Raw genomic sequence first — 19,410 nt, 5'->3', positions numbered from 1 at the left:
GTTTGCCCGGTCTCAGCCTGGGTGCATGTCGAGAGAGGTGGAAAAAACAGCCCAGGGCATCCTGTGTGCCAACCCTGCCCAGCTCACAACCCAAAATCTGCCCGAAGAGGAAAAGTTTGGATAATCCAAGCCCCACATACCCCATTAGACTCTTTTTCTCAGCAAAAGAAATACTCAAGCCACTTCCCTTCTGGCTCAAATGGCATTTTTTTGAGCTGGCTTCTGGGTTTTATCCCCTCTAAAAATAAAAGAGCAAATTGATATAAACCAGTATCGCCCTTCCAGGTGAGAAGGAACCGGCTTGTTCACCCCAGTTTGCTTTGTATTGGGTTTTTTTTGCAAAACTCTCTGCTAAATGCAGCTGGGTTGGGGGGGTCACATTGTTGACCCCCAGCCGCAGGTTCCTGTGCTGGGCTGGTGCAGCCCGAAGCTTTTACCTGGGTTTCATGGGGGAGAAAACAGTGAGTGCTGGGGACGCAGAGGTCCCTGGAGGTGACAGGGACACAGGTATTGCTCTGGAGTTGATGGGGACACAGAGATGTTGGTCTGGAGGTGACAGGGACACAGAGGTGCTGCCCGGAGGAGAAGGGACATAGAGGTGGTGGGACACAGAAGTTCTGCTCTGGAGGTGACAAGGACACAAGGGTGTTGCTCTGGAGGTGGTTGGACACAGAGATGTTGCTCTAGAGGTGACAAGGACGCAGACATATTGCTCTGGAGGTGACAAGGACACCAGGCTCTGCCAGAGTTGCTGGGCTGGGTGATATTGGTGGCCGTGCGTGACTGGGTCTGCGTGACAGGACACAAGCCACCCTTGTCCCACTCTGTTGTCCCTCCCCACCTCTGCCTCCAAACCCCTCCGTCTCTCCATCCCTTCCATCCAGCCCTTCCCCACCTACCTTGGGGTGTCCCCACTGTCCCCACCTGCCTCCCCCATCCCCCTGACCCTCTCCCCAGCCTGTCCCCAGGGTCCCCGAGGTGCCAGCGCGGTGTCTGTCCCGCAGGGAAGGGATGCTCAGCCCCTAGCACCCCCGGCGTGGTGGCAATGACGTCCATCCCCGAGGCCTTGGGTCGCCCACGGAGCAGCTCGTCCCGCAGCCTGGCCGGGACACTGGAGGCCACCCTGGGCATGGGGACGTTGGACATGGACAAGGAGGAGATGCGCATCCTCAAGGTCTGCTTCTACAGCAACAGCTTCAACCTGGGCAAGAACTTCAAGCTGGTGAAGTGTCCTGTCACGACGGAGATCCGGGTAGGTGGGGAGAAGGGGATTGGGCAGGGGAGGGGGGATGTTTTGTCCACCGAACATCAGAACCGGCTCCATTCCAGACATCAGGCTGAACACAAGGAAGAAATTGTTTGTGCTGAGGGTGGTGAGAGCCTGGCCCAGGTTGGCCAGAGAGGTGGTGGCTGAACCATCCCTGGAGACATCCCAGGCCAGGCTGGACGGGGCTCTGAGCAACCTGAGCTGGTGCAGATGTCCCTGCCCATGGCAGGGGGGGCACTGGGGGAGCTGGGAAGGTCCCTCCAACCCAAACCATCCTGTGATTCTATGGTGACTCAGACACCCTTTCCCATGGCATGGGCACCCCATGGCTGAGAAGCACCAAAACCTGGAGAGCAGGGAGAAAATTTGGCCATCTCTGGTGGCCCAATAGGAGCTTGGAGAGGACAAGGGCTTGTTGTCCCCACTGCCAGTTCCTGCAGTGAGGATCTGCCCCAACGAGTCGCTGCTGGTCCCTTTTGTGGGCAGCAAAGAGGAGTTTCCAGGCCCTGGTTCACCTCGCCCTGGAGAAGACATCCCTGGGCACAGTGATGCTGAGAGCGATGGGAGGAGGCCGGGGGACAAGTGGATCATAGAATGGGTGACGCTGACCCTTCCTCGGGACATTCATTGCAATGAAGTCACAGGGAGATGACCGAGGTACAGCTGAGCTGGGGGTTGTTCCTCGGCTGGTGGGACACGGAGGGGGACAGGGCTGTCCAGTCCCCAGGAGGAGATGGCATGGCAGAAGGTTTCAGAGGAGTGGTCAGAGCAGGAGAGGACTTGTCCGGTTGGGAAGGAGATGCCTGGGTAGGGGAAATGCAAGAGAAGCCATAAGAGGAGACCTCATGGTGGCTGCAGCTTCCTCACCAGGGGAGGACGAAGGACAGGCGCCAAACTCTTCTCTTTAGTGACCAGTGACAGAACCCCAGGGAATGGCAAGAAGATCACAGAATCACAGAATGTCAGGGATTGGAAGGGACCTGGAAAGCTCATCCAGCCCAATCCCCCCGCCGGAGCAGGAACACCTAGGTGAGGTTACACAGGAAGGTGTCCAGGCGGGTTTTGAATGTCTCCAGAGAAGGAGAATCCACAACCCCCCTGGGCAGCCTGTTCCGGTGTTCCGTCACCCTCACTGAGAAGAAGTTTCTTCTCAAATTTAAGTGGAACCTCTTGTGTTCCAGCTTGAACCCATTACCCCTTGTCTTACTGTTGGTTGTCACCGAGAAGAGCCTGGCTCCATCCTCGTGACACCCGCCCTTTATATATTTATAAACGTTAATGAGGTCACTCCTCAGTCTCCTCTTCTCCAAGCTCAAGAGACCCAGCTCCCTCAGCCTCTTCCAGAATCAGTCAATCCTTGGTGATGGTTTGAGCTTTGGGACCACTATGGCCCCACAGCTGCTGGGAAGGATGAAGGGATGGTGCTGCTCTACTAAAATCCCCATTTTCTCTTTAAAACCTGAGGGAATGGCAGGAAGATGTGCCAGGGAGGGTCAGTTGGACATGAGGAAAAGGTTCTTCACCCAGAGGTGCTGGACACTGGAACAGGCTCCCCAGGGAGGTGTCCCGGCCCCAACCTGACAGTGTTCAAGGAGAGACTGGACAACGTCCTCAGACACACGGTGTCAACTGTGGGGTGTCCTGTGCAGGGACAGGGGTTGGACTCCATGATCCTGTGGGTCCTTCCAGCTCAGGACATTCTGTGGTTCTATGAATTGACAACGGTCTGGCTGTCCCCAAGGTCCAGCTGTCCCCAAGGCAAGGCTGGGAGCGCAGCCATTGGGATGCAGGAGCGGAGTGAGCCGGAGGTGGTCGCTCCTCAGGGACAGCTTGGCCACCAGATGTGTCAATAACCATCAGCTTTTGGTTGGCTTTTTGGTTACCAGGGTGAGAGCAGAGGCCCATCTGGGTACCAGAGCTCTCCAGCAACACCAATGTCTGCTTTGCTCCCTGCTTACAACTGATGCTGTGCACCAGGTGTAGCTCAGCTGAGGTGCAAGGAAGGGTGGAAATGACCCAACTGGGTTTTTATCCCTGACCAAAAAACCCCTGGGAGGTTGGATAAGACATGTCCAGGCTGTGGGTTGCTGCAGAGCAAGGTGGAGGCATCTCTGGAGGCTTCACATGGAGATGGCTGGGGCTGGTGGCTGTGCCTGGGGCTGTATTTTCGCTCTGGAGACATTTCTGTTGCAGTTTTGCTGTGTTTCCTCCTCATTTTCCCGCTACCTGGAGCCCGGCTGGGGCTGCTGGGGTCTCAGCCCTGCTCCGTCCCACCCCAGGAGGTGATCAGGTCCATCCTGGTGAGCGGCCGCATCGGGCCCGACATCAAGCTGGCCGAGTGCTACGGGCTGCGCCTGAAACACGTCAAGTCGGACGAGATCCACTGGCTGCACCCAGACCTGACGGTGGGTGAAGTGCAGGAGAAGTACGAGTGTCTACACCTGGAAGCCGAGTGGAGGTAGGACCTCATGGGGGTGGTGTCCCTCTCCGTGTCCCCAAACCCACCCAGAGACACAGGGACCACCGAGCCCTATTCTAGGGGAAGTTCCTGCAGTGTGGTCCTCATGGAGGGGCTCTCCTGTTGCCAGGTACGACCTCCAGATCCGCTACCTGCCGGAGGATTTCATGGAGCGCTTCCAAGAGGATAGGACCACCTTGCTCTACTTCTACCAGCAGGTCAGAGGTGACCCTGGGGATTTTCTAGCCTCAGCCAGCTCTACTCTCCAGCCACCCTGACCCCCACCCCACCTCCAGGAGGATGTTTCCTACTCCCCAGCCCAAAAAATGTGGGTCCTGAGAGCCCCAAGACCTTGCAGCCCATTTACCCTCACCCTGGGCTGCTGATGGATGGCCCCTTGGGGTCCCATCCCGTTGCTGGTTCTGTGCATCTCCATCGGGGACAGCTGATCCCAGCCTTGTCACCCCCCTCCTACACCTGCTGCATCCCAGTGTGGGACATGGGAGGGTGCAGACCCTGCACGTGTCACCTGCCAGCATCCCCTGCCAGTATCCCTGTGACCATCCCCTGCCAGCATCCCTGTAAGCGTCTCATGCAAGAATCCCCTGTGAGCATCCCCTGCCAGCATCCCTGTGAGCATCCCCTGCCAGCATCCCCTGCAAATGTCCCATCAGCATCCCCTGTGAGCATCCCGTACGAGCATTCCCTGCCAGCATCCCTTGTGAGCATCCCCTGTGAGCACATCCCTGTGACCATCTCCTACAAGTATCCCCTGTGAGCGTGCCTGTAAGCATCCCTTGCAAACATCCCCTACAAGCATCCCTTGCAAACATCCCCTACAAGCATCTCTGTGAGCATACCCTGCAAGCGTTCCCTGTGACCATTCCCTGCAAGCATCCTTGTGACCATCCCTTGCAAGCATCCCATGCCAGCATCCTTTGCAAGTGTCCCACATGAGCATCCCATATGAGCATCCCCTGCAAGCATCCCATATGAGCATCCCCTGCAAGCATCTTTGCCAGTATCCCAGTATCTCCTGCAAGCATCCCCTGCCAGCACCCCCTGTGAATGCCCCCTGCACCCCCTGACCCCACATCTCCTCGCAGCTCCGCAGCGAGTACATGCAGAACTATGCCAGCAAGGTGAGCGAGGGTATGGCCCTGCAGCTGGGCTGCCTGGAGCTCAGGTACGTGTCCCTGCCTGTCCCAGCCCCTCTGCAGCAGCGGGAGGGCTGGGGGAGATGGGAACGGTGGCTGGGGGCATGGCAGGGTTTGCGGGATGGGAGGATGTGGTGGGGGGACATGAGTGCAGGGCTGATGACCCCCCCATCTGGCAGGAGGTTTTACAAGGACATGCCTCACAACGCGCTGGAGAAGAAATCCAACTTCGAGTTCCTGGAGTGAGTAGGCACAGCCCCCCCGGGCAGAAGCCCCTGTACCCCAAACCCTCATCCCTGCCAGCTGGCCCCCAGGGGCTGGGGTGCTGCAGGCAGCCTTCCTCATCCCCCCGCAGCTCCTCATCCCCCCGCAGCTCCTCATCCCCCCGCAGCCATGATTCCTGCTGATGGGCAGGATGCAGGGGGGGATACAGGAACCTTTCACCCCTGCTGGGTGGGCAGTTTCTCCCCCAGGAGTCCCCCCTTGCTCTCCACACCCACTTTTCTTGGTGCATGCCCACCTGCACAGGTCTGCAGCTCCTGGGGGGTCCCCACGGGGCCGTTAACATGCGGGGGTGTCTCTGCTCTGCAGGAAGGAGGTGGGCCTGGACCTCTTCTTCCCCAGCCAGATGCAGGAGAACCTGAAGGTAAGGGATGCATGTTGGGAGGTAGATGTGTGCAAGCAGAGCTGGGTGCGCGTGTGCAAGGGCTGTGAGAGTGCACAGATGTGGCTGGGGGTGCTTGTGTGCATGCAGCGAGGTGTGCATGGAGATTAGCACGTGGTCATGCATGTGGAGATAGATCTGCATGCACACACATGTATACATATCTGAATAAGTGCACATCTGGGCCAGCTGTGCACATCAGCATGCGTGAGTGGGTTTGCACACGTGTGTATGTGCACATCCACCCATACCCATAGAGCTTTGCACACACACATTAAGGTGTTTGTGCCTCTGTGTGTGCATTCACATGCAGGCCCGTGTGTGTATCAGTGTTCAAGGGCAGATTTGCATGTATAGGCATGTCTGCTTGCACATGTCAAGGGGAATTTACATGCATGTGCATATGTGTGGGGGTAGATTTATATCTGCAGGTGAGTGCATGCGTGCATGTGTTCATGTACATGCATGTGTCCATGCGTGTGCACGTCTCCTTGTATGTGCACATGCCTGTGTGTATGCATGTGTCCATATGTGCGCACGTGTCTGTGTGCGTGCACATGTCCATTTGCGTGCACATGTCCATGTGCATGCACATAACCACCCCTCTGTGTGTCCATGTGTCCATGCGTGTGTCCATGCCTATGTCCCATGTGTCTGTGTACATGCATGTGCCCCTGTGTGTGCATGTGTCCGTGTACCTGCATTTGTCCACGTCTATGTGTGTGCACATGCCTGTGCGTGTGTGCTTGTCTGTGTATGTGCATGTATCTATGTGTGTGCACGTTTCCGTGTCCGTGCACATGTCTGTGTGCATCCCGCACCCTCTGCCTGCCTCCCCGCCGTGTGCCCTGCACAGCCGGGGTGCTCAGCAGAGCCTGTGCCCGCAGCCCAAGCAGTTCCGCAAGATGATCCAGCAGACGTTCCAGCAGTACGCGCTGCTGCGGGAGGAGGAGTGCATCCTCAAGTTCCTCCACACCCTCGCCACCTTCGCCAACATTGACCAGGAGAGCTACAGCTGCGAGCTCATCGTGCGTCTGGGCTGGGGTGGGATGAGGTGGGACGGGATGAATTGAGATAGAATCGCAGAATCATTTTAGTTGGAAAAGACTCTCAAGATCATCGAGTCCAACCGTTCCCCCAGCCCCGGCACTGCCCCATGTCCCTGAGAACCTCATGTCCGTCTGTCCAACCCCTCCAGGGATGGTGACTCCAGCACTGCCCTGGGCAGCCTGTTCCAATGCCCCACAGCCCTTTGGGGAAGAAATTGTTGCCAGATCCAACCTCAACCTCCCCTGGCGCAACTTGAGGCCGTTTCCTCTCGTGGGGCTGGGGTTGCAGTGGGGGGCTCCAGGGACCTTCCACACCCGAGGGGTCCAAGCCTGGTGGCTGCAAGCCAGTGTCTGAAATTTGCTGAACCCCTTTTGGGGTGAGAAAGTGGCAAACCAGTAGTGCTGGGCACCACTTTTTGGGGGCAGAAGGGGGAAAAGCACCCACTTGCTCATACCATCTCCTCTCCAAACCATCCCCTCTCCAAGAAGGTGATTTTTCACAAAGTGTCTCCCACCTTGCAGCAGGTTGCGGGGGGGTCTGGCTATTGGGGTACCCCTCACCCCTGATTTTTATCCTCTTCCTTCTGTCCCCCCAGCAAGGATGGAACATCACAGTGGACCTGGTGATCGGCCCCAAGGGCATCCGGCAGATGACGAGCAAGGAAGCCAAGGTGTGTGTGCATTTTTGGGGATGGGGAGTGGGGGGGTGGCTGCTCTGAAATTGGGGGTTCAAGCTGCCCCTGGGGCTCTGACCCTCTCCCCAGCCCACCTGCTTGGCCGAATTCAAGCACATCAAGTCCATCAAGTGCTCCAGCGTGGAGGAAGGTCGGGCTGTGCTGCAGCTGGGGCTCAGCGGCACCCCCCAGGTCAGGAGGCGTTTGGGGGGGTGCCCAGGGTGCCGGGGGGGTGCGGGTGGGATGGGGGATCCCCCGGTGCCGTGGGGTGACATCGCATCCCTGGGGGTGAGGTAGGATGTGGTGGGTGGCTGCATTTCCTCTGGGAGAACCCCCACCAAGGGGAGACTGACCCTCAAAATAGGGCACTGGGGGTTTCCCCCCCCACCCCAAGGGTCCAGCCCTGCCCAGGGATGGTTTGGTGCTGGGTGTGTTGGCCTGGGAAGGATGATACTGGAGAAACTGGGTCCACTGCAGAGTCACTGAGTGACCCCGAGGTGGAGAAAATGGGGAGACCCCAGGACCCCCCACCCCAGCTCTGGGCTCACCCCCACTTTCCCCGCTGTCTCCCCCAGTCCCTGGCGATCAAGACGGCGTCTCTGGCCGAGGCGGAGAACATGGCCGACCTCATCGACGGCTACTGCCGCCTGCAAGGGGGCTCGGACACCTCCCTCATCATCCTCCCCAGGCGAGGTGAGCGCCCTGGGGGGGCACCGATCCCCACCTGTGCCCCTCTGAGCCTTTCTCCACGGCCACAGCATCACCTGTGGCTTTGGTGTGAACCCAGCTGAGACTCCCAAACTCATTGCATGTGTGGGTGAGGTTTTGGGGGGTCCACAGTGCCCGTGACGCTGTGATGAGGGGGGTCTGACCCTGGCTGGTCCCCACCTGTGCCCCCCTGAGCGCTTCTCCACAGCCATAGCATCACCCGTGGCTTTGGCTTGAGCTCCGCTGAGACCCCCAAACTCACTACACATGTGCTTGAGGTTCTGGGAGGGGTCCCAGCGCCCATCGGGCTCTGGGAAGGGGCACTGGGACGTGACTGTGTGCTGTCCCCTCTGCAGAGCGGGAGAAGAGGATCAGTCTACCCCAGATCCCAGCCCCGTGAGTAGCCCCGACCCCACATTTTTGGGGACCCCCCAAATCCTACCTCCCCACCCCTCTCCCTAACCCCTCCACCTCCTCCCCCCGCCAGGCACCTGGGTGAGCGGCAGTCCCTGTTGTCCGACAGTGCCAGCATGGGTGAGTTTTTTGGCTCTTTTCCTTTCCCACCCCATGGGGGGACAAGGGGGCTGCAGGACACCCCTGCCTCAGGATCTGGGGGAATTCCATGGAGCTGGGCCCCCCCCAGCCCTTTGTCTGGGGTGCTGAGATGCAGCAGAACAGCCCTGGGAAGGGCTGGGTTGGCTGCAGGAGATGCTGCAGGCTGGGGATGCTGCAAGAACCCCCTGCCCGCAGCCCTGCCCACATCCAAGCGCCCCTGCCCGCATCCCTGCTCACATCCCTGCCTCCATCCCCGCATCCCTGCCCGCATCCGTGCCCGCATCCCTGCCTCCCAGAATCCCTGCCCACATCCCAGCGCCCCTGCCCGCATCCCTACCCGCATCCCTGCCCACATCCCAGCATCCCTGCCCACATCCCAGCATCCCTGCCCACATCCCAGCACCTCTGCCCACATCCCTGCCTGCAACCTCCTTTTTTCCTCCAGATTCCGATATTTACGCTGAAATCCTCGATGAATCTTCACGACCGAGGTCTGGAGGTAGGTGCCACCACCCCAGCCAAGCCCTCCCACCTCCTCCTGCCCACCCCCATTCTCCACCCTGTCCCCCCAAAACTGAGGACAAGATTTTACCTTCACTGCCCCGCCCTCCCCCCCCCCCCCCAAAAAAAAAAACCCCCAGGGCTGAAGGAGCTGGGGTCACCCCACATGCCATGAGGCAGGACCTAGGGGTCCTCGCTGGGGGGTGATGGAGAGGGTTGGTGCCGTCAGCATCTCCCACGTAGTATGGGGCGCTCTGCCCGTGGTGTGGGCAGGGGTGCAGGCAGCTTTCCACATGCTGGCACTGCCACTCTGTCCCCTTGTCCCCCTGTCCCCTTGTCCCCCCGTCCATGAAGCCCAGCACTACGGCATCTCCCGGGAGGATGTCACGTTGGGCAGGATCCTCGGAGAAGGTTTCTTTGGAGAGGTCTATGAAGGGATCTACACCACCCCGGTGAGTGTCCTGTCCCCCTGCCCTGCTCCTGCCCCCTCCATGGCCGGGGGGCCGGGTACAGCGCCCCCCACCCCTTCTTCTCCTGGCAGAAAGGGGAGCGGGTCAACGTGGCCGTGAAGACCTGCAAGAAGGACTGCAGCCCCGAGACCAGGGACAAGTTCCTGAGCGAAGCGGGTACGTTGGGGGGTCCTGCTGCCCTTTGGGGGGTCCTGCTGCCCTTTCCAGGGGTTGGAGCCTGGAGAGATGTGGGAGGACCAGTGGTGTTCGCAGCATTGGAATGGTGGGGTGTTAGAGACTGGATGGAGAAGGGATGGATCCCTTCTCCATCCCTTCTCCATCCCTTCTCCATCCCTTCTCCATCCCTTCTCCATCCCTTCTCCATCCCTTCTCCATCCTGCCCTGGCATCTCCTGGTCCCTGCTTGGGGACAAGTTGCCCTTGCGATGTGGGACAGAGTGGGAGGAGCCCGGTGACTTGGCTGTTCTCCAAAATACCTGATTTATGGGAGAGATGGTTATGAGGGAGGAAGAAAAGCTGCAGAATCCACGTGTAGGAGCAGATGGGCACCACCTGGATGGAAATCCCTGGGGAGATGGAGCCCCAGCCCCTTTAGGGACATTAGTTCCTTCTGCTCCATCTCTGGCTCCATGGCAGGGACCTGTCCCCCCACCTCAGGACAGGGGGTGGGCTCCTGGAGGGGGGTCCCCCCATTGCAGGGGGTCTGACCTGGTGTCCCCGCAGTGCTGATGAAGAAGCTGGACCACCCCCACATTGTGAAGCTCATCGGCATTGCGGAGGAGGAGCCCACCTGGATCATCATGGAGCTCTATCCCTACGGAGAGGTGAGTGGGGGGTCCCACCTGTCCACCTGCCACCCCCTGCTCTGTCCCCTGGGTCTCTGAGCCACATCATTTGTCCCTTTGCAGCTGGGCCAGTACTTGGAGCAGAACAAGCCCTGTCTGGCCGTGCCCACGCTCGTTCTCTACGCCCTGCAGATCAGCAAAGCCTTGGCCTACCTGGAGGCCATCAACTGCGTGCACAGGTGGGACAGGAGGGACAAGGAGCTGGGCAGGGTGGCCTGAGAGGCAGGGGACAGCAGGGACTGTGGGGGGACAGTTGGGGGGGAGCAGGAGTGGGCAGAGATTGGCAGCATCATTTGCTGTAGACCCTTCTTGTCCAGGTGTGAGCTCTCCTCCATCCCTCCTCTCCAGCCAAGGCTCTCTCTCCTTGCAGGGACATTGCCGTCAGGAACATCTTGGTGGCCTCCCCGGAGTGTGTGAAACTGGGTGACTTTGGGCTCTCCAGGTACATCGAGGATGAGGAATATTATAAAGGTAAGAGCTGCGTGATGGGGTTGGGGCTCTGTGAGAGTGGAGACTGTGGTGAGACCTCGCTGCCTGTGCTGGGGCTGATCCATCCCCACCACAGTGACCATGACCACCCTCTGTCTTTCCCTCCAGCATCTGTCACCCGTCTCCCCATCAAGTGGATGTCACCTGAGTCCATCAACTTCCGCCGCTTCACGACGGCCAGCGATGTCTGGATGTTCGGTGCGTGGTGGGATGGAGATGGAGAGGGGTCCTGGGTATTGTCCAACCCCCGTGGCATTGTCTCAATGCCCAGGGACAAATCCTGCTCCAGAACGGTGGGGTTGTCCCAACCTTGACCTTGGGGAAGGGGCTCCTGAGGCAGAGCTTCTTGCAACTCAACCATCAGTAGATGCTTCCTCCAGTGAATTCAAGACAGTCGGGGGGGCTGAGTTAAACTCTGCTCCCTGCAAATATCCACCCTGCTGCCCATCAGCCCATCCTCATGGCCTCTGGAGCTCAGCTGTCTGTCTGTCCATCCCAAACAGCCCTATGGCCAACAGTGACCAGGAGCAGGCAGCTCTTTCCTCTGCATTTTCCACCCCAGGACCAGAAAGGCCAAGCAGCCAAGTGAGGTTGAGGTTGGATGTGGGGAACAATTTCTTCCCCAAAGGGCTGTGGGGCATTGGAACAGGCTGCCCAGGGCAGTGCTGGAGTCACCATCCCTGGAGGGGTTGGACAGACGGAGATGAGGTTCTCAGGACATGGGGCAGTGCCAGGGCTGGGGAACGGTTGGACTCGATGATCTTGAGGGTCTTTTCCAACCAAAACCATTCTGTGATTCTATGACTTGACGTCACACAACAAAGCATGGCAATGTCACCACATCCCCAAAAACCCAAGCAGAGGGGCTGTTGCCCCAGGTTTAACATGGCTTGAGGTTGCTCCTGTTGCTCCCCCAGCTGTGTGCATGTGGGAGATCCTGAGCTACGGCAAGCAGCCCTTCTTCTGGCTGGAGAACAAGGACGTCATCGGGGTGCTGGAGAGGGGCGACCGCCTGCCCAAGCCCGACCTCTGCCCCCCCATCCTCTACACTCTCATGACGCGCTGCTGGGACTACGACCCCAGTGAAAGGCCCAAGTTCAAGGACTTGGTTTGCAGCTTGAGGTGAGCGGGGAGGTGGGGGAACTGATGAGGAAGAAATTGTTTGCGCTGAGGGTGGTGAGAGCCTGGCCCAGGTTGGCCAGAGAGGTGGTGGATGAACCATCCCTGGAGACATCCCAGGCCAGGCTGGACGGGGCTCTGAGCAACCGGAGCTGGTGCAGATGTCCCTGCTCATGGCAGGGGTTGGAGCAGACAACCTTTAATAGTCCCTTCCCACCCAAACCATCCTGTGATTCTATTGATGCTGGTGTGGCTGGCCAGGACCACACTCTGTCCCCCTGCTCCTTTCCCTTTGCTCTTCCCATCCCTCTTCCCTCCTTCATGTTTTCCATGGCCCATCCACACTTTGGGGTATGGCAGATGTGCCAATGCTCCCTCCTGGGACTGTCACCCTCCCTGTCCCCCTGCAGCGACATTTACCTGATGGAGAAGGAACTGGCCAAGGAGCAGGAGAGGAACAACCGCCACCGGCCTCCCAAAATCATGGAGCCACCATCCTACCAGGAGCCACCTCCCAAGGTGAGGAGATGGCAGAGCCCGTGCGGCTTCATCTCCCCACCTTGACCCACTGATGGGTGCTGCAGAAGTGGGACCTCCCTGATCTTGCACCCACCATGTGTTTCTCCCCACAGCCCAGCAGACCCAGGTACAAACCACCACCCCAGAGCAACCTCCTGGCTCCCAAGCTGCAGTTCCAGGTGAGGCTGGACATCTGGAGCATCTCATGGGGATCTGAGCAACAGGGTCAACGCTGGAAAGCCCTGCCTGGAGCTCGAGCCCTTGGGGGCTCATGGATTTTGGGGCTCCAGGGTGTCCCACACCACCACCAAGTGCCTCTTGATGCTTTGCAATCAGGACCTTGTGCTGCTCAGGGCTCAGCCCTCCTCACCCCATGTGTTGTCCGTCCCTCTTAGCTGGCAGAGAGGCTTTTGCCCCAGGGAAGGGCAGTTTGCACCCTGGGCACCAGCCGGTTTGCAGGCACAGCTGGGAGGAGAGGAGGCTTTGCTGCTTCTGGTGTTACCTGGGCTGAGTTTGGGTGTCCTCTGCAAGGGCCGGTGCTGGTCCCCACAGCATCATCAGGGTGAATCAAGGTGGACAACAGGTTGGCCATGAGCCAACAACGTGCCCTGTGGCCAAGAGGCCAATGGGACCTGGGGTGCATGAGGAAGAGTGTGAGCAGCAGGGGGAGGGAGGTTGTTCCTCCCGCTCTGCTCTGCCCTGGGGAGGCCCCATCTGCAGTTGTGTGTCCAGTTCTGGGCTCCCCAGTTTAACAAGGACAAGGAATTACTGGAGGGAGTCCAGCGGAGGGACACAAAGATGCTGAGGGGTCTGGAGCATCTTTGTGATGAGGAGACACTGAGAGAGCTGGGGCTGTTGAGCTGGAGAAGAGAAGCTGAGAGGGATCTGATCAATGGGATCAATATCTCAGGGTGGGTGTCAGAGGATGGAGCAGACTCTGTTCAGTGGTGCCCAATGCCAGGGTGAGGGGCAACGGGCACAGACTGAAGCACAGGAGGGTCCATGTGAACATGAGGAGAAACTTCTTTGCTGGGAGGTGCCAGAGCCTGGCCCAGGCTGCCCAGAGCGGCTGTGGAGTCTCCTTCTCTGGAGACATTCCAACCCGCCTGGACCGACCTGTGTGATCTGCTCTGGTGACCCTGCGTGAGCAGGGGGGTTGGACTGGGGGATCTCCAGAGGTCCCTTCAACCCCAGCCAGGCTGGGGTTCTGTGAGACCCTCAAGAGCGACTATTTTGGGTGCCCTTTTGGGGCCGGGCAGGGTCCAGGCAGCAGCGCTGGAGGTCTCAAGCCCACATGGGCTCAGAGTGAAGAAGAGCCGAGTAGGAGGAAGGTTCCGATCCTGCTGCACAGAGGAGAGCAGAGGCTCCTGGTGCAAAAGCCGCTCTTCCCTGCGTTGTCTGCTCTGTCTGTCTGTCTGTCTGCACTAACCCCGTTGCCTTGTTTTGTGCCCGCGCCGCCCCGCTGACCCCCTCGCAGGTCCCCGAGGGTCTGTGTGCCAGCTCGCCCACCCTCACCAGCCCTGTCGAGTACCAGTCGCCGGCCACCTCCCTGCACACCCCACCGCTCAACCGCCACAACGTCCTCAAGCGCCACAGCATGAGGGTAAGAGAGGGATGCCCAAATCCTGCAGCATCCGGAGGACGTCCCGGCCCCGCGTGGGGACATCCTGGGGACATTGTGGACGTGGCAGGAGGCGAGGGCCGGGCGGGAGGAGGGATGCTCGCTGCACCGCGCTCCGCTCTGCGCTGCCGTCTGCGCTGCTTTCAGCTCCGTGTCGCTGCCACCCTGGCTGCAGGAGGGACAAATCGTGTCACCCACGGGTGCTGTTTGCAGGACGAAGCCATCGAGCCCGTGAAGGGCTCTGGGGTGTCACCAGCTCCCCCGACACGCACGTTTGCACGCACATCACGGTGAAGGCATGTTGGTGGATGAGCATTGGCACGGTGTCCCCAAAAATGACAGGGGACAGGTGGCCGCTGCTCCTCGGAGCTTTGGGTCAGCTTCTCACTCTCGGTGGTGTCACTTGAAATGCCAGTGGTGGTTTGCAGCCTGGACTTGGTTACTTTAGCCCCAAAATCAGAGCTGGGTGGTGGGGCACATCCTGAGACGCTCTGTCTGTGCCGGCACCACCACGGTGCCACGAGCACGGTGAGCTGCTCCCCAGGCCCGTGGAAAGTTCCAGAATGTGGTGGTGGGAGATTTGGGGCCAACCAGTGGTTTCCTGTCCCTGCTGGAAACCACAAGTGCTCCCCACGTTCAGTTTGGGGGTGCATGGCTGTTGGGGTCCGGCGCATGGCTTGCATGTGCGGAGCGGGGCTCTGGCTCCCGGTGCCAAAACTGGGGTGGCCTCTGAGTCCTGAACCCCCCATCACACACCAGGAGGAAGATTTTCTCCGTCCCAGCAGCAGGGAAGAGGCACAGAAGCTTTGGGAGATGGAGAGGCTGAAGATGCAGCAGGTGCTGGACAAGCAGCAGAAGCAGATGGTGGAGGACTACCAGTGGCTGCGGCAGGAGGAGAAGTCCCTGGTGAGTGGCCTTGTGTTGTCTCCAGATCTTGCACCATCACAAAGGTGCTGGAAGAGCCACAAAAACCAATTATGTTGTTTTTCATGGCCGGAAAAGCCACTTTTCCTAGAGGGAACAGCTCCTCCAGTAGCCAAACCTCTTGCACCTCTTTATTTTTTGCATCCTTAAAAATCTCACGGAGCTGCTTGATTTCAAAATGAATATTTGGAAACTTGGGCAATTTTAAAATACACTCAATCATGTCTTAACGAGCTTTTATAAAGCTTTTTGAAATAAGGACCTGGAAATAGCTATCGTGTGACTAATGCATCAGCTTGTGGTGAGACAGGCTTGGAAGGAGATGGAAAATCTTTTATTTGATCGACTTTACGCGCCAATAAAGCAAAGCTCAGCCCCCCCCCCACCGAGGCTGCAAACAGCACTTGGAATTAAGCTTCGTTTTCCTTCGGAGCAGAACTTTGAGGTTTCTGGTATCTCAGGAGCAGATAGGGGCGATGGGATGGGATGGAGATGGGCACGAAGCCCCTTCCCCATACACATCTCCAGACCCTGCAGAGATCTGTTTCCGTGATATCTTTCACAAGTATCCCAGAAATCAGGAAAATCCCTTTTTTTCCTTTATTTCCCTTTTTTTCTCACAAAGCTTCTCCCCTTTTGCAGGACCCGATGGTGTTTATGAACAACAACCTTCCCCCGGTGAGTGGTGAAGCTGCCGGGTCCCGGTGTATTTGGGTGCAGAGGGTCCTTCTTTTGGGGGATGTCCGGAGATCCCCCTTTGCTTTGGCATGGGTGGGTGATAAATACTTATATACATGCCCCTCGCTGGAAGGAATTAATGAAAAAGTGTTAACGGGGTGAAATTCTGGTGGTGCGGAGCTCCCCACCCCAGGAGGGGATGGTAATGCCTCCTCCCTCTCTGCTCCCTCCAGCCAGGACTTTTTTCCTCTCATTTGCTGTTTTTTGCCCCCACAGCTGCTCCCGGAGAAGGAGACGGATTACAGTGAGTGCCCAGAGCTGCGCAGGGTCAGGGGGCTGCCCCCGGCAGCCACTTTGGGGGTGCGAGCGGGGTGCCCTGCGCTGAGCTGCGAGGAGCCTCAGGGGTCGGATCCCTCCCAGATTTGGGATCCTCCATGGAAGAAACCCCAGATCGTGGGGGGGGGTCCTGCCTGTCCTGGGCATGGGGCGTCTAAGGGGGTCTGACCCTGCGGGGAGGTGGCACAGCTGGTCAGTCGGGGTGTCCAGCTGCAGTGGGACATGGTGTAGGACATGTCATGGGTCCCAGGGGTCTTGCAGCTTGTCCAAGGGACCATCCGGAGTGACTCTCCTTCCTTTCCATTACTGACGGCGTAGCGGAGTTCACGGGGCCCCCCCAGAAGCCACCAAGACTCGTGGTGCAGGTAAGACCTTTCTGGACAGAGCCACCGTGGTCCTGGTTCTCCTTCTCCATCTCCATAGTCCACCTCCACCTCCATCATCTGCAGGATGGGACTTTCCTGACTCCCCCAGGCACCAGAGGGGTCAGACAGACCCAGCAGCATCGAGGTCATGGGTGGGAGGTGGGTGGGCCTGGCCAGGGCTCCCCATAGGTGTTGGTGTTTCCCTCCTTGCCCCCTTGGTCCATCTGATCACCGTTGTGTCCCCGTTCCCCAGCAGTCCATCCACCCGGCCCCCACCGCCAACCTGGACCGCACAGATGACACGGTGTACAGCAACGTCATGGACCTGGTGCGGGCTGTGCTGCAGCTGAAGAACGAGATCAGCCTCCTGCCCCCCGAGGGGTACATCCTGGTGGTGAAGGTAGGGTGGGCAGGGAGGGGGCAACACCAGGGGGATGGGGCAGGGAGCTGGGAATGAGTCTGCTGAGCGACTCCTACCAAGCATCCTTCTCAGGAAGGTCTTGCACATGTAGGAGGGAGCATTTCCAACGTTCCCAGCTCCTCCTTTGGGACCATGGGTCAATGGTGGGAGCATTTCCAACATGTCCTGCTCCTCCATTGGGTCCTTGGGTCAATGGTGGGAGCATTTCCAACATGTCCTGCTCCTCCATTGGGTCCTTGGATCAATGGTGGGAGCATTTCCAACATGTCCTGCTCCTCCATTGGGTCCTTGGGTCAATGGTGGGAGCATTTCCAACATGTCCTGCTCCTCCATTGGGTCCTTGGGTCAATGGTGGGAGCATTTCCAACATGTCCTGCTCCTCCATTGGGTCCTTGGGTCAATGGTGAGGGCATTTCCAACACTCCCAGCTCCTCCATTTGGTCCTTGGGTCAATGGTGAGAGCATTTCCAACGTGTCTGGCTCCTCCTTTAGGTCCTTGAGTCAATGGTGAGAGCATTTGGAACATGTCCTGCCCCTCTGTTGGGTCCTTGGGTCAATGATAGGAGAGTTTCCAACATGTCGTCTTCTTCCATTGAGTCCTGGGTCAATAATGGGAGAGTTTCCTACATGCCCTGCTCCTCTGTTGGCTCCTTTGGCCATGCTCCTCTCCCAAACGGGATCCTTGACTCAGTGGCCCAGACTGTTCCCACGCCCCACTTCCCCGTGCCATGGACCACCCCAACCCTGCTGCCCTCCCCGCAGAACGTGGGCCTGTCCCTGCGGAAGCTGATCGGCAGCGTCGACGAGATCCTGCCCGTCCTGCCCGCCAGCTCCCGCACCGAGGTAGGACCAAGGAGGAGGAAGAGGGGTCTGGTGTGGGGTTGGGTGCTGGTGGCACCCGTGCCTTTAACCCCTGCATGTCCCGGTCAGATCGAGGGGACCCAGAAGCTGCTCAACAAGGACTTGGCCGACCTCATCAACAAGATGCGCCTGGCGCAGCAGAACGCCGTCACCTCGCTGAGCGAGGAGTGCAAGCGGCAGATGCTGACGGCCTCCCACACCTTGGCCGTGGACGCCAAGAACCTCCTGGATGCCGTGGACCAAGCCAAGGTCCAGGCCAACCTGGTGAAGCTGTGCTTGGAGTGAGGGGAGGAGAAGGGGTGGAGAACGAGAGGAGAGGGACCACTACGCGTTGGTCGGTGGAGATGGAGGAGGGCGTTGCGGAGGAGCTGGCTTTTGTGTGTCCCCCGTGGCCTCGCCGTCCTGCTCTCCCTGTCCCCACTTCCTCCTGCAGCCGCTCGTGTCTTTATCATCGTCTTGTCGCTCTTCTGAAGGAGGGAGGCATTTGGTGACTCCTCCCCACAAAGGACTAGGGGGGACCTGGCCGTCCCCACAGGCAGCTGAAGATCCCTCTGGCTCGGCGGCTCCCCGGCTGCCAGCAGGTCCGCGTGTCCGTCTGAGGACAGATGGCCGCGGGCGGCATGTCGTGATGGGGACCTGGACCCCAAGCTGGGGTCACAGCGTCTGGGGGAGCTGGCATCCCAGGGGACTTCACAGGGGTCCCCAAGGGCCATCAAAGTGGTGGCCGGAGGGACCATTTGCATTTCCTTGTACATAGTATAGAAGAATTTATTTAATGATGGGAGGTGGGTCCGGCGTGGGTGGCTGGAGCGTGCCCGTCCCCAAGCCCGCAGAGCACGGGGAGGGATGGGACCCCGGGGACCACAGCCTTCGGTGGCACAAACCAGGAGAACGGTGCCTCTTCCAGCTGCGTTTTTTCTCTGAGCTGCTCCGTGTTAAGCGACGGCGGCAGACCAAGTCTCTGTTCGGTTTGTGCTTTTTGAGTTGGAAACCGTCCGGTTTGGGCTTTTTTCCCAGCATCTTCCCACAGCGCTGTTCATTCCGGCTGAGATAAACCACGCACAAAGTCCTGTTGTGCCCGTGCTTGCCTGTCACCTCCCCTGGCGCAACTTGAGGCCGTTTCCTCTGGTCCTGGCGCTTGTTCCTGGGGAGCAGAGCCCGACCCCCCCTGGCTCCAAGCTCCTTTCAGGCAGGTCAGAGATCAGAAGGTCTCCCCTCAGCTCCTGTTCTCCAGCTGAACCCCCAGCTCCCTCAGCCGCTCCCATCACACTTGTGCTCCAGCCCCTTCCCCAGCTCCGTTCCCTTCTCTCAACTCGCTCCAGCACCTCAAGGGGTGTCATGAGGGCCCAGAACTGCCCCCAGGATTGGAGGTTTGGCCTCCCCATTCCCAGCACAGGACGGTCGCTGCCCTGGGCCTGCTGGCCACACCAGTGCTGGTCCCAGCCAGGATGCTGGTGGCCTCTTGGCCACCTAGGGCAGCTGTTCCTGTCTCCTGCTGCCCCGAGCTCTGGTGGGGGATGGCGTGGAAGCAACTGCTTGTGCCGGTGGGTTGCAGAGGGTCTATGTTTGGGCTGGGCTTTGCAGAGCAGAGACCCCTGAACCATGCAGCCGAGCAGGGACCACCACCTCACGACCTTCTCCATGGACCATCCAAGGCGTTATCAGCTGCTCCATGTCATGCTCAAACATGCCAGCCCGTGGTCCTGAGCACCCTGTGGTCAGGATGCATC

General features: G+C 59.1%; 1 protein-coding gene across 1 annotated transcript; it reads left to right on the top strand.

Annotated features, from left to right (window-relative positions):
- The first annotated feature begins 1,045 nt into the window (after positions 1-1,045).
- Positions 1,046-18,562, top strand: PTK2B (protein tyrosine kinase 2 beta). Its single transcript, XM_065632102.1, has 30 exons — positions 1,046-1,252; positions 3,547-3,725; positions 3,856-3,943; positions 4,832-4,911; positions 5,062-5,124; positions 5,474-5,528; positions 6,434-6,574; positions 7,192-7,266; positions 7,360-7,461; positions 7,845-7,962; positions 8,334-8,373; positions 8,465-8,511; positions 8,978-9,031; positions 9,388-9,485; positions 9,575-9,659; positions 10,226-10,326; positions 10,411-10,526; positions 10,718-10,818; positions 10,945-11,034; positions 11,754-11,958; positions 12,366-12,474; positions 12,588-12,653; positions 13,952-14,077; positions 14,855-15,001; positions 15,662-15,697; positions 15,974-16,001; positions 16,352-16,398; positions 16,652-16,798; positions 17,582-17,662; positions 17,750-18,562. The coding sequence occupies exons 1-30, from the start codon at positions 1,046-1,048 to the stop codon at positions 17,963-17,965; spliced, it is 3,048 nt and encodes a 1,015-aa protein (XP_065488174.1). The 3' UTR covers positions 17,966-18,562.
- The last annotated feature ends 848 nt before the right edge of the window (positions 18,563-19,410 follow it).

This window comes from Caloenas nicobarica, chromosome 3 (assembly GCF_036013445.1).
Source record: "Caloenas nicobarica isolate bCalNic1 chromosome 3, bCalNic1.hap1, whole genome shotgun sequence".
In the NCBI taxonomy this organism is placed as follows: domain Eukaryota; kingdom Metazoa; phylum Chordata; class Aves; order Columbiformes; family Columbidae; genus Caloenas; species Caloenas nicobarica.
Note: the sequence above shows the minus strand (reverse complement) of the source record. Positions and strands in the feature narration are given on the sequence as shown.